This window comes from Colius striatus, chromosome 1, assembly GCF_028858725.1.
Source record: "Colius striatus isolate bColStr4 chromosome 1, bColStr4.1.hap1, whole genome shotgun sequence".
Lineage (NCBI taxonomy): Eukaryota > Metazoa > Chordata > Aves > Coliiformes > Coliidae > Colius > Colius striatus.
The window spans coordinates 16,293,381-16,307,696 of NC_084759.1; the positions used below are offsets into that span (position 1 = coordinate 16,293,381).

The following is a 14,316-nucleotide window of genomic DNA, read 5'->3' on the forward strand; positions in this document are numbered from 1 at the left end:
AGCGGCTGCAAAATACAGCAGCGTGCCCGCAGCTGTGCCACAAAGGCTGCCGCTGCCCAGGCGTACGGGAGGCCCGTCGGTGTGGGGCATCCGTGGCCTCACGGGGTCCGGGAGGACGAGCCGGGCTGCAGCCCCGTGCTCAACAGCCTCCGCCAAGGAAGACATATACATTGATTTCCCTGCTTATAAACCACATTATTCGGCCATGTTGAGTTTGCTTCTCCATCCATGTGGCCCAACTTCGCGGGGGCTTGTCAGGGTACGGGGGCACTTGGAAAGCGACGGACGCGTTTGGGCGTCTGGGCGGGGGGTGGCTCAGAGGCGGGGACGACCGCGGGGCCGCGAGGGACGGCAGCCTACGGAACCGCCGGCTTCCCGGGAGCTGTCAGGGGCCACTCCCCGCCGAAGGGGCTTCCTTTTCGGGCCCGGCCCCGCGGGGCCGCGAGGGTAAAGCTCTCCCCGCGGCTCGGCGGCGGGACCACGGGGCCCAGGTCGGCGGCGCAGAGGCGGCGGCGGGCCGGCAGAGGGCGCTGCAGGCGGAGCCCGCAGGCCCGCGCTCGTCGGCGGGGCCGGCTCCCCGGCGCCGCATCATGTGGGCCGGCCCCTTCCATGGAGCCGCGGCTGCTGCCGAGCGCCTTCTGCGCGGACGCCGCCATGAGGCTCTGAGAGGCGGCTGCGTGCGGAGGATCCAGCCGGTCGCGTTGCGGAGCGCCCCGAACCTGGCGCCGGCCTCGCCCCCGGGCACGGGAGCGCAGCACTGCGGCCGCTGCTACTGCTGCCGCCGCGGGTCCGGCCGGGCGGGCGAGCGGCCCGGGGCCATGTAAAGCGGCAGTGGCCGGGGGGAGCCGGGCCGAGTTCGGGGAGAGGAGCTACCGCCGGCACGGGTCGGGGAGGCCCCACGAGGGGGATCATGGCGACGTCTAATCTCTTAAAGGTGAGAGCGGGGCCTTGCCGGGCCCTGCGTGAGGAGGAGGGCGGCGGAGGCCGGGCGGCCGGGGCTGCCCCGCCGCCGGTTGGGCCTCCGGCTGGCCGGGGCGGCCGGGTCGGGCCCGGCGTGCCGGGCGGCCGTCGGGGACAGGCCGCGGGCGCCGCTCCCTGAAGTTGCCTTTCCCTAGGGGCGAGGGGCCGCCGGCGGCCTTCCCTCAGGTGAACGGCCAGGGCGCCGCGCCCGCGCTCGGTGCGGGACCGCCGGCCATGGCCCGGCCCGGCCGGTGGCCTCCTGGCTGCCAGCACCCCCCTCCCCCCGCGGCTCTCCCTTCCCAAACACGCGTCGTTGGGAAACAGCGTTGCGTCGTGCCGTTAGACAGGGCACGGTGTCGTCCCTTTGTTTATTTAAGAAGAGCTAGGTGTACGGAAAATTAGTTGTAAGTTAAACAAAGAGTTGAAAAACATCTTTTCAGTGTACAAGTGCTGTTACTTGTGTTGCCCCCTATTCCAGCTGTTTTTGTTAACTACATTTTTTCTGCAAAGAAGAACTCGTGGATGCCTTTTGCTTATTTTAACCAGCTTTGCTTTTGTAGTCAGATGTTTTCAAGCACTTTCTGAGTGTTTGATGACAGATGTCAGTCACCTCAAGCTGCTGCAGATTTGAACAGAAGTTTTTGGTCCAGTGTTTGAGCTCAGAACTGCCTGCCCTGATATTTGTGGCGTGTGTGTGGACAAGACTGGATGTGGCCTTTGAGGCTGTGGTAGCACATGGAAGATGGGCCTACTTCAAACAACTGTTCCTAATGCCTGCAGCAGAACATCAAGGAAGGCTTTCGATTTGACTTGATCAGTTAGCAATTTAAAACGTAAATAAATATATACGTGTGTTCAGTGCAAAGTGTTGTTGTTAAACGTGGTTCAGAAGAAGTACTGCTTATGTTTTAGCAATCTGACCTATTTTGGATATATAGATTTGACCTGAAACTGCTGGTTGTATTACTCTGAGACACACAGTGTGAAGAAATGAAAAATAATTGTAAGTCTTGTTTCTTCCTGGTATAAAAAAAAAGTTTTAGTATTAAAAAGATAATTAGAAAAAAATTAAATGTAGTTGAAATGTAGTTTAATTATTTTCTTTACATTTTTTATGCCTAAGAGGATACTTAGATTTTTAAGTAGATAAGGGTTAAATAAAAATCTAAATTTGAAAAAAAAACAAGAACACTAGTGAAAAAAAAATAATTTCCCATAAGAAAAGTGCTTTTTGTGGAACAGTGTGGTTTTCGAGCAGGGCTCAGGCAGTTCACCTACTTGTTGGTGTTTTAGTATTTCTGCTGCTGTATGTTTAACCATCTTTGACAAGACATGGTTGAGCACCTGCAGTAGATGGGAAGAAACATAGGCCTGTGAGATTTGTCAGCATTCCACTTAAAGTATTTTGAAAGAATAATAGGTAAGTGAAAAAAAGAATCAAACGCCTTGATTCTGTGAGATAGCTCTTGCTGAACTCAAGCCGTCGTGTTGACTAGTCATGTATTTGCAATATCTTATAATATTTCATATTGACAACAAGATATATATGTACAATGTGTTTTTGGAAAACCACTGCAGAGATACCTATTCTAAAATAGGCTTTTCTGGTCACTTGGAATATTTTTAAGCACTATAACTTGCACATGAGTTAATTTTCTAAAAGCAATAATGTATGAGTCCAGTATTACAAAAAGAAAGATTATACAGTGATTTGTCTTTGTTTATAATAGCACAAAGCAATGCAAGAACTGAAACTAGGTAAGGTCTTTTGTTTTCTAGTTCTGCTCATCAGAGTGCTCTCAGGGCAGCAAACTGTTGATTGCAGGTTAGTGGTGATTGACAGTGGCCTCATGCTGTCTAAGGCTGTGAAGTGCATTTTTACTTTTAATGTTTAGGGGTGCAAAAAGTAAAGCCTCAGCACAGTAAAAATCCTTGAGTAAGAAAGGACAGATTAAAAGCTGTTAAGATTGTTTATATCTTTTCCACGTAAGCCTGCACAATCAAATCTAAGTTGGGTTTAGACAGGTTGTGTTTTTGCTAGGATTAATAGGAACTAAGAGTTTTGTCTGGTTTTCTCCCATACTTCTTCAACTTTCTACATAGTTGAGAAAATGGAGTGAAATATTATTTTCTCACTCCAGCAGCAGATACTAGCTGGAACCAAGTCTTTATGACAGACATTTTAAAAGGCAACATTTAAACTCCATTAGTGCATGATTTTTTTTTTTTAACCATAAATGATTCTTTTTAGCAAGAATCACAGTCTCAGAGAGCCTTCTTTAAATTCAAAATGAGAATTAACAGTCATTTGTTGAATCCTGGTGAGATACAACAAATGATAAGAGTGATGGCAATACTGAAGTACTTAGTAGGAAGTAGCTGTTCCATGGTGAATTGGTGCATACTCTACCTGTAGCATCCCATGGTGAGGCTGTGGCTTTCCTGTAGATGAGTGAGCCAATACTGGATGAGTCCCCTCATGTTTTTTTCTCTCAACCTACATATGACTCTGTCACTTTTAAAGCAGGCTGTATTGTTTCAGGATGTGTGTTGGACTTGTAACCTGTCCCTTTTGCAGTGACAAGATATGCTAGACCTATTCACTCAAGTGATACCAAGATAGGTGAGTTTTTTTCTGTAGTTTTTACAACAGAAACAACTCCTCTTGTTGCAGCACAAAGAAAGCCTGTAGCAGTATTCACGCTAGCAGATCTTGACACTTCTGTAGAGCTTTACTGGAGCTGCCAACAAGTGTAAGAATCTGTCTGTGCAAGATGAATAGCAGCTTAAACCTGGTATGAGGAGAGAAGATACAAAGAAAGCAGCAGATTTTCTATAGACTTGAGTGAAATGAGAACTGTTATTTACATTTGCATTGGTTTCAACTTTTTTTTTTAATCTCACAGACAACTGGAAACGTAGCTGAAGTTTTTGAATTCTTCAACTTAAAGTATATATTCCCACATCTGTATTTTAAGTGATGTTTATTTCTTCATGACTATTTACAACTAGGATATCCTCAAAAATATTTGGAACATTGTACACTAGTTAATTACACAGCAAAGCTTTGTAATTGTGGCTGCTTTTCTGTGTAGTAACTTTGGTGTAGTAACTTTGTTATAATTATTATGCTGACTTTTAGAGCTGCTGGGTAGCAGAGATTAATCAGTCAGTGAATTTTAACCTGCAATTCAAAAATAAGTAAGCCTAACTTTCTCAAAAATTTTCCTTTGGAATGAACCTTCAGAGTAGATGCTGTAAATTTTCTGGAAGAGGTAAAAAGCCTGTTCTACAATTCTGGAGAAGTGAAATGAAAACCCTGGAGCTCTATCTTTGTAAATAGACTAGTTTAACCATAAAACATAATGCTTATTTCAGTCTGAGACCTCATATTTCCTGCTTCATCCCTCTGTCTACTAGCTTTGATATACATCTGAAAACAGTGAAGTAGTAAAGGTGAAGTTGTTACTCATGTAGTCGAGAGGTACAATAAGATGTGGAGGATATTGGTCTTATACAGTATTGGTTAGGGCGTCTGATAGAGATCAGGGCTGCATGTGGCCTGAAATAAATAGAGTACACAGTAATGAGAGGTGAATGTCCAAATAGACATTTCAAGGTTCAGAAGGACAGTAGTGTGGAGGTATTGTTATATTGCCGTGCCTTATTATATTCTGTGTTTATTTAGACTGTTATACCATTGCCCTGTGCCCACTTCTGCTTAAATTTCCTTAGAGTTAAGGAGGAGAATTTTGTGATTATACCTAAATTAGGAAAACTGATTAGTGGCAGAGTTCCTCTTGCATCATTGTGCTAATTCTACATATTATCTACCAACATGATCTGGGAGGTGTTTTACCTTCTGTTCCAAAATACTATGTTTAGGTGCTTATGTGTAGAAGCGAAGAACAGGAAAGAATAGGTTTGAAGACTAAAGTTGTATATATTTCGATATAGTGTGGAAGTAGTATACATTTAAAGTCAAGTTTTATTGTTAAAATTGAACTTTAAATCTTTGTTAGCAAATTTAGTGGACTTCTGAAAAAAAAGTATTTCGTAAGCGGAGTTACTTAGCCAGGTTATGGCTATCAATTTTATCCATGTTTTCAGAGAAGATTCGATAAGTGGAGATACTTCATTTTGTCCAGTGTGTGACTTACCTTCCTTCTTGTCTTCCCTTGGGAATGATGGTTTGAGGCAACAAGCTACGAATGAAAAATTACCCAGGGAATATTGCTCAGAAATTGCCTAGGTTTGTGAGAGGCTCAGCAAAGTGGGAAATGGGTTCCTTGTGTTGTCAGGGTCACTGGTGTATGTATGACTTTAGTAGCAGCTAAGAATTGCCATTGCTTGACCTCCTACTACAAAATTTGGTTTCCTTATGCACTAACAGGAGTAGAGCTATTGGACACGAATGACACACAATAGGTGGTATCATGCACCTTTCTGTTTTTAATTTCAGTACAAGAGTGAGAGATTCATGATCATGGACGTCTGAATTTATAACCTGTTGAATTGTTTCTTGGAATTAAAGAATAGTTGAGTGGAAGTTTTAATCCATTAATTTTATTTTCTCTTCTGCTTAATTTAGGAATAAAAGAACTGTTTTGTTTTAAATAAGGTTTTACTCCTTTGTATAGCAAAGTTTTTAACTTCCTTGATGGCATTTTCTGCCAAGTTTTGTTTTGGGAATTGTTTCTTAAGTAGGCCCATGTTTCTTAGAAGTGGACCTGCGGTTTTTACAACTGAACTGGAGTTGTATGTGTGCTTCTTAGCATGAACTAGGTAATCACAACCGAAATCATATAAATACTAGTGTTTGCAATCCCTCCCATGTTTTACAGTGAAACTGATCTATTCCCAAAGATAGTGCAAGGGGTTTTTATCTTCAACTGTCTTTAGCAAAGGGCTGAATCCCACTTCTCCAGAATTCCTGAGCAGACTTTTTACTTCTTCCAGAAAATTTATGGACTCGACTCTGAGTAGTTTCACTCCAAAGGAAAACTTTAATGATGCTGATATTACTAATTTTATAATACCTTTTCTGGACCTTCTAACTGTTTAGCAGCTAGTCTTTGAAGTTCATGAGCCTGCAAAGAAGGCCTGGGAACAGAAATATCTAGAAGTAGAAACTAATTGTTTTCATGTGTATAGGAAAGATTAGAGCAAGGTTTATGGAATAATTGTTAAGCTAGCTAAAGGCATATAGTTGATGATTTTCAAAGGTGATGCCTTCAATTTTTTTTTTTTTTTTTTACAGTGAAAGAGAACAGGGGAAACTGCCTCTCTGAATTGTAAAACAATTTCTCTTATGTTCAAAGAGTTCTAATCTTTATGCAACAGTCACTGCTTCTGTGAGGCCCTTATTCAGTACCTGCTGAAATGGCTTGATAGTGCTGGTGCTATAAAAATAGGCACTGTGATGCCTGTTGAATCTTTGTCACTTGAAGTTGAGACATCTTTGCACTTAAGAGCAGCAGGAGATATGGTTTCCAAACTCTGCTATTTCTGAATATTAAATAACAGTTTTAATGGTAAATCTCCGTGTAGGAATTAATCATAAAGAGGTGGTTGAGAGGATGTGGTGTGCTGCTTGTACTTGTCTATCTGGAGAGATGTTAGTGGCAGAACTTGTCAGAATTTCAGGTAGTTAGACTGTATTATTTGCTGTATTTGAAATGAATTGTGTCAAATGTAGTATTACTAGCCAAGACAATGATCAGCTGAAAAGTAAACAGTACGTTGGAACGTAATACTGCAGATAACAGTAGCCTTTTTTTTCCACAGATCTCTCAACATTTCTTTTAATTGCAGGTTTGTCTTCTTAAAATGCAGAGCTGTAACTAAATAGGATTACAATATATTACATAGAACTGTTGTTTTTCTCTTTAAAATGGTTTATTGGTTTGGTTTTTTTTATTTTAGTAGAAATCAGCCTGTGTTCTACAGTGAGATTTTTCAGAATCATTGGAATGATATGGGAGCACTTAATTTCTTTAGCTTTACACTTAATTCATTGTAAGATTTTAAAAAACCCAACCATCAAACCACTGATTTTTCAGCATATTAGAAATCATTTTTATCTGCACCACTTGTAGCCTTGGCTGTCAACCTGACTACGGCCAGTTTACCCACAGGAAGGGAGCCTGTGATACAACAGCTCCTACATTACTCTACTTCCTTCCTCCTTTGTTGCTGATATGAAATGCACAGTATAGAAAAAAAAAGGTACATGGCAGCATCTACAGGTACTTTTCCTGATCACTGGCTGCCGTTTTGGTAACAGTAATTTATTCAAAGTGGATTTGCAACTCTGTCTCATGACCTTTACCACATGTACCTTAGCTGGAGCTTTGAAGCTGACCAAGTATCATTCACGTTGTCCGCGTATATCTCCATTAAGGTCGGGTGAAGAACCCCTGCTAGATCTTGTTGCATTGTAGCTAATGGAGTTAATAAAGGAAGAAGTTGGCAATTTACTTCTCTAAAAAACAAATAATATCTCTGTGACTTCTTAAAATATTACTGTGAAAGGTGGTGTTGTATGACTCAGATGCTAGCTTATGAGAGACACCTCTGAGAAGGTATTTTAACATTAAACATAGAAGGTGCAGTCATTTAAGATAACTTGAAATAACTTGCTTTAATAACAACATTTTTTTTTTGTTCCTTTCAGAATAAAGGTTCACTTCAGTTTGAAGACAAATGGGACTTCATGCGCCCTATTGTTCTGAAACTTCTTCGTCAGGAGTCTGTCACAAAACAGCAATGGTTCGATCTGTTTTCGTAAGTAATTTTTTAGTGTCTTACATCCTTCTGTATGACTTCATCTGGTCATAGGAAACAAGTTTTGTACCTGCCCACAAACATTTTCTTAGGATAGAGAAAATATTGTTTACTACTTTGACAGTAAGGTGGTTTAAAAGCAGTTCACTAAGTGTTACATTATTCTGATTCGAATGGCTTTCTTCTAGCATAGCTTAAGAATGCTACTGAAGTAACAGGGTAATGCAGTTTAACTGGTATAATCTGAATAGTTTTACACCCTAATAATAATTATATATATACTGTTTTTCAGACAATATTTGCATTATTGCACTTTCTAAAAACTCTGCTATTTTCCTACTTGGAAAAAGACAGAAGTTACTTCCTGTTGATATATTTTAAGAAAAAAAAAAAATTGTGTGACCTTTGCCAACAAATCAGAGCAAGTTACATGTGTATTGAAAGTATATCTGAAATAAGCTTTGTCTCAACTTTCCCCCAAATACAGTTGTAGCTGAAATCTGCAGTCTCTCCTTCTGCTTTTTAAAATCTGTCACAAGAGTGGTTTTTCTGTAAACACAGTCTTGTTGCAGTCTGTATCTCTGTTGCTCTTTTTGACGAGGACAGTACAGTGATTACTTTCAAACCCATCTTATTGCACCTGTCACACTTTTCTGCCAACCAAAAGGAAAGGTAGTTTATCATGTAACGAGTTGCAATATCTTAGGTGTCTGCTATAACAGTTGCCAGAAACGTGATATAATTAAGTAATAAATCCACTTCTGAGTTATTTCTTTCATTTTTAATAACTACTTTAATAGTTATGCATTGGTATTGAAATTCTACATTTATTGTTTTTCTTGTAGCCAAATTATTGAACAGAACTTAAGTAACTTTATGACTAAATTAAGGATACTGAGGGAAAAATCCCACTGTCCTATAGATTCCTGATTTTGAATGGCATTCTTTAACTTTTTCATAAAATACAAAATCCCAAGGTGCCTTCTTCCTGCCCTTTGAGTGTAGTTACCCAGCATTGTTTTTTCAGAGCTGTCGGGAAACAGTGGCATTCTAAATACAGTAACACCTTTTCTGTGTGTGAAAGTTGTCAAAGTCTCACTTGTGTTGTCTAACTCACAAGTTAGATGGACAAATAAATGGATGGATAAATCCTGGGCAAACCCCTTTGATCTGTTTCAAAGGAACTTTTTAGCTTGTAAGTTTTGTCTTTTCAGTTAAGCTGAAAAAGGTGCTTTTGTATTGATTTAGTAGTAACAAAGTCATACCTTTAGATTATAGAATTGCTTTCCTACAAAGATGTGGCCTTAGTGTTGAAAAGAAGAACCACCAGAGGAAGATGAGTCAAAAAATAACACTTACTAGGCATCATTATGTATGCTGTTTGCTTAGGAGTGTAACTTCGGTTTATTTGGTCTTTAGTATGGGAAGGAAATAGGAATTAAGTTACACTTGCTGGGCTGCCAGCTAGAAAAAACAGGAATTTATTTGAATGGTGATTAAAACTCATTAATAGAATTTTGTTTTATGATGCTGTTTGGCAACTTTTCTGCATTAGGGTTTAATGCTACTGCTGTCATGAAACATTTAAGTGCTCTTATTAAACTAATTAAAATGTCTTTTAAACTACCTGATGCTCCTAAGCTGAAATTTGTTACAAGAAATGTCTGTTTTCTTTGTAACACAAGGATGTTGTAGCACTCGGATTGTGAAACTGTGAATGAGAACTGCATATTAATGAGAGCATTTTAGGAGAATATGGTCTGAGTAGTAATGCTTCTGCTGGCAAGCCATTTCTGTGTTTGTCAGAGAAAAGCTCTAAAAATTGCTCTTAATGCAAAAGGATTATTGATAGATACTAAAAACAGAACTGACTTCTAAATTGTTTTCTTGACCATAGCCTTTTCTTAGATAGACTGCTGTTCCTTGTTTCCAAGACTTTCTTATACTTTTAGTCTCTCTCTAAAGATATTTTATTGCATATGTCACTGGGATCTAACTATGTGTTGTTGGACAATGATAGATAAAATGTTTTAATTTCTTAGATGTCCTCAAATTCTGATTGTTAAAGCCTCATGCATTAAACTGAGTAGCTGTTACTAAAAGATGGATCGATTGTTTTTCCAGAGACGTACATGCAGTTTGCTTGTGGGATGATAAAGGTCCAGCAAAAATCCATCAGGCTCTGAAGGAAGACATCCTTGATTTTATAAAACAGGCACAAGCAGTAAGTTCTTAACATTACATAACTTATATTCATATTGTTAGAAACATAAACAAATAGTTCTGACTTTCATTGGATCTAAATGCATTGCTTTTTGTTTGAAATTCGGTGATGTTCTGGAGATCGTAATTATCCTGCAAACTTCTATTAACAAAAAGACGACTTAGCCTGGAGCATTTGCCTTGGCTCATTGTTTTCTTGAAGTCCTTGAAACTGGGGTGGGCAATGATTTTTGTGTTAGATTAAAAAAAACCCCAAAACTAAACACAGCATTTTTTTTGTTTATCCAGCAGTACTTACGGAATCTTCCTCCACTTGAAAACTTCCCTGAGGCAAAATTGTCCATAAGAAATTACTGTCAAGAAAAAAAAATAGTTGTTTGTGTACCTTGAGTGCTATGCTGACGTTTTCATGGATGGCTTTAAAATAAGCCATATGTATGGTGTACTGGAAATACCTGTGGTGTTGACTCAGCTAGCTTAGCTGTCCAGTTTTATGGGCTTCCCTCCAAATGATTGAAGTTGTCAGTAGATTCATAGGAAACTTTTGTGTTTGTGAAATGTATGGCAAAAAGTGTTTTCTGTAATAAGGGATTTAGGAGGGAGTTGTTGTCAATTTAAAAAAAAAATTAAAATCTTGTGACAAAGCTTTGGAAAGGAGAAAATGAAAGTCTGTAAAATCTTTCTGTAGTGGAGAAATTTACACTACTAAGGCTTTACTTAAAGCAAAATGGTTTCTGACAGATGTCTTTCCGTAACCAGGCATATAAATGTTAAGTTTTAAGTTCTGAGAGCTTGCTTGCTTACGTGGATAAACGTTCTGCTGATCTGAGGCCTTTGGTGTTATCTCCCTTGACTGTTTTTTGAGTGACATCTTTTTAGGCATTATGAGAGCCACTGTACAATGCACTTGATTTCAGGCTTTAATAAAATATACATGTGAACTAGCTGTCTGGGCCTAATGAAAGGTTAGTAGATCCCATTGAATTAAACTTTTCACTGTGTAGAATACAACATAGTCCTTACAGATTTTAGGGTGTTGTTTTTGTTTGTTTTCGATATAGTTGTGCCAGTACATACTTTTAGGCCAAAGGTTTTACTCTTTGATTTACAGATGGCTTAAAAGAAAAAAAAATCAAAAGGTTCATTTGGAAAATTTAACCTTATTGACTACTTATTTACCATTACCTTTCTTTACCCTTTAGAAATTGTCCTTCTTCCATAGATTGATAGCAGCTTCCCTAAACTAAATGGCACTAAATCTGTAGACTTTCTTATTCTGATTTACCTCTGTATTTGAGTTTTATATGGGGAGTTATTTTCAGTATAAGCAAAGCCAATCCGTGTTTTGTTCAGAAATGTGTTAATAAATACCTCCTCTTCTTCCTCCCTCCTCCAGAGAGTGCTGAGTCATCAAGATGATACAGCTTTACTAAAAGCGTATATAGTGGAGTGGCGCAAGTTCTTCACACAATGTGATATTTTGCCCAAGCCATTTTGTCAACTAGAGATTACTTTAATGGGCAAGCAGGGCAGCAACAAGAAGTCTAATGTAGAAGACAGTATCGTTCGTAAGGTAAGTGACAGGTATTAAGAGTTTTGTTGCACAGTGTGCTGCCTACAGAAATAGTACAGAAAGGATTCTGTAGCTGAGGCTGAAACTGCACTAATCATGTAATACGCCATATCACTTTGCTTCAGTGTGAAGGTCAGAACAACCCAGCTACTTTTATTTTTTCTTCTCTCCACGGTAGTTTCACTCTGGTTCTCCAGCTATTAGTAGTTTTGTTCAGGTGATTAAAGCACTTCTTTCTTGGGCTTTCAGTTGGATGTGGGTTTTTTTAAATTCTGACTTGACTCCTGGGACAGGAGGCAGTTGGAAATTCACCTACTGTTTCTATACTTGTGAGTAGCAAGTGTACTTGTATATACAAATGAATGCTTTTTCTTCACCTGGTTTATTTCTCTGGCCAAGATCTTAACTGGAGTAGATCTCTGCATTTTCTAAATGACCAATTAAATACTGTCATCTTAAGTTAAATATGGTGTCGTGGTTTAAGCCCGGTTGGCCACAAAGCACCACATGTTTTCTTACCCAGTCCTCTCTGCCCACTGTGGGACGGGGAGTGGAAAACATAACAAAAGGCTTATGGGTTGACACAGGGACAGGGGAGGATCACTCACCAAGTATGGTCATGGGCAAAACAGACTCAACTTGGGGAAATCAGAGTAGGTTGATAAGAAAATAAATCAAATCTTAAAACACCTTTCCCCTACTCCTCCCTTCTTCCCATTATCAAGTTGGTTCTCATTCTCTCTACCTCCTCCCTCACAACAGCACAGGGGAATGGGGAATGGAGGTTGCAGTCAGTTTGTCACACCTTATTTCTGTTGCTCCTATCTCCTCAGGGGGAGGACTCTTCACGCTCCTCCCCTGCTCCAGTGTGGGGTCCTCCATGGGCTGCAGGCAGATCTTGCCTTCACTTTTAATCTCCATGGGTTGCAGGAGCACAGCTGCCATTTCACCACAGGATGCAGCGGCATCTCTGCTCCAGCACACCTCCTTCTCTCTGCCTTCACTACCCTGGGTGTCCGCACGGTTGTTTCTCTCCCATCCCACTCCTTCACTCCACTGGGGTTTTTCCTTCATAAATATGGTACCGCAGAGGCACTACCACTGTTGCTGATGGGCTCAGTCTTGGCCAGAGATAGGTCTGACTGAGAGCCAGGGAGTTTCTAGCAGCTTCTCACATGAGCCACTCCTGTAGCCTGTCCTCCACTACCAAAAACCTCACCACACAAACCCAATACATATGACTATTGATCTCCTAATTTCCCCTTTTTCCTCCAAATTGCCAGTCGTATCAGTGAAAAACTTAGACATATAGAATCTTGCAAATGTGATCTTTTTAGTGTTTCCTATCAGACATGTAAAAAGTTTTGAGTATAAAGTGCTCAGCGTTCTGAGTTCTATAAATAACGGTCTTTGAAATTGCTTTAGTCTGTTATAAGAAAAATAGAGCATATGAGTTGTGAAATGTTAAATTCTTTAGTTCATTATCCCTTTTCATTGCAGAAAGTATCTGTAGGGAAATTTCTTTAGCAATCTTTTGGTTGGTAATGAAGATCATTTTAGTTGTCACCCTACCTCCAGGATAGGACATTTGAATGCTTTTCTTTGGACAAGGCTTTTTTTTCTTCATCCTCCTAATATGACACCTGATCCTTTATACCTCTTGAAGAAAAAGAGAGAACAGCAAGAATCACCACCTCAAGTTACCTTTTTTATTTTCATTGTTTGTTGAAGAAAGCATGTGATCTTATTAGGCTCTCTGAGATCTGGCAAACTTGAACTCTAACCTCTGTTGTATGCAGAAGGCAGGAGAACTAAGAAATTAAATTAAAAACAAGGTGGAGTGGAGAAAGTAGTGAGGAGAAACTGAGAGAAAGAACTGATTTGTTCAGGACTGAAGTCGATTGACGTGTATCTTAGCTGGTTAGGACCATCTCATGACTGGGACATCAAAGCCCAAAGTCTCCAACCTGTCGTCTTGTTTCAGATTTGCTGCTGAAGGTCACATCTTGTTCCTGGCAGCATTCTCTGTTGTTTTCTGAAAAGTGCTCTGTGAAAATTTTTCCCATGTTAGAGAAGTTCTGCAAATAGTCACCGAAAATTATATGTGTGCTTTCTTTCAAATACCCTCATAAAACTTCCTTATCCATAATGTCTAAAAGCAGTTTGACCATGACAGAGCTGTTAACATGCCTGTCGGGTTGCTTGTCTCACTGTTTCCTTCTCCAATTTGTACACATTTCAGCTCTTGTAAAATAATTTCATAGCTGTACAGTGCAACCATAATGTGCATATCAGTAATGTTAAAATAATGAAAAAAGTAATTGAGGAAGCATAATCAAATAAAACTTTGCTTCTAAGAATGTTCCAATGTTTTGAACAATAATTCCCTTCTAACACGTGACTTCAGTGTCAGAAATGAAAATTTAGCTGAAATTGGGAGACAGTTATAGAGAAGTTCAGAGGAAAGGATGGTAAACTCTTGAAATGATATCTGATTTTTTTAGGTGTTTGCTGTGTTCAAATCTAAACTTAAAAAGCAAGAATGGAATAAGACTGTCCAATCTCACTATTATTTTTGCCATCCAAATGTGTTATGTCATCCTTAGCTTGTTTTTAGTAAGCTTATTCACAGTCATGAGGTAAAGTTGGAACTGGTAGATTTTGTCATTCCCACCTGCTTTCCACTGCCAGTGTAGACTGACAATGGCATGCTTAAATTGCATTCATAGCAGTTACTGTCAAGCTTGAGAACACTGTAAGTTTGAGCTTTCTTC

At 40.0% G+C, this 14,316-nt stretch overlaps 1 protein-coding gene across 4 annotated transcripts in view; it reads left to right on the plus strand.

Annotated features, from left to right (window-relative positions):
• The first annotated feature begins 581 nt into the window (after positions 1 to 581).
• Positions 582 to 14,316, plus strand: part of CUL5 (cullin 5) — a 34,393-nt gene continuing 20,658 nt past the window's right edge. For 3 of the 4 annotated variants that reach the window (XR_009818387.1, XM_061992047.1, XM_061992070.1), the window contains exons 1-4: positions 582 to 934; positions 7,637 to 7,746; positions 9,871 to 9,970; positions 11,366 to 11,542. Coding sequence is in view for 3 of the 4 variants with exons in the window: in XM_061992047.1 (XP_061848031.1) it covers positions 911 to 934; positions 7,637 to 7,746; positions 9,871 to 9,970; positions 11,366 to 11,542 (411 nt within the window). In the remaining variant the exon portion in view is untranslated. Of the gene's footprint in view, positions 935 to 3,566; positions 3,584 to 7,636; positions 7,747 to 9,870; positions 9,971 to 11,365; positions 11,543 to 14,316 lie in introns of those variants that run through there. The other variant, XM_061992061.1, reaches the window with a different exon arrangement.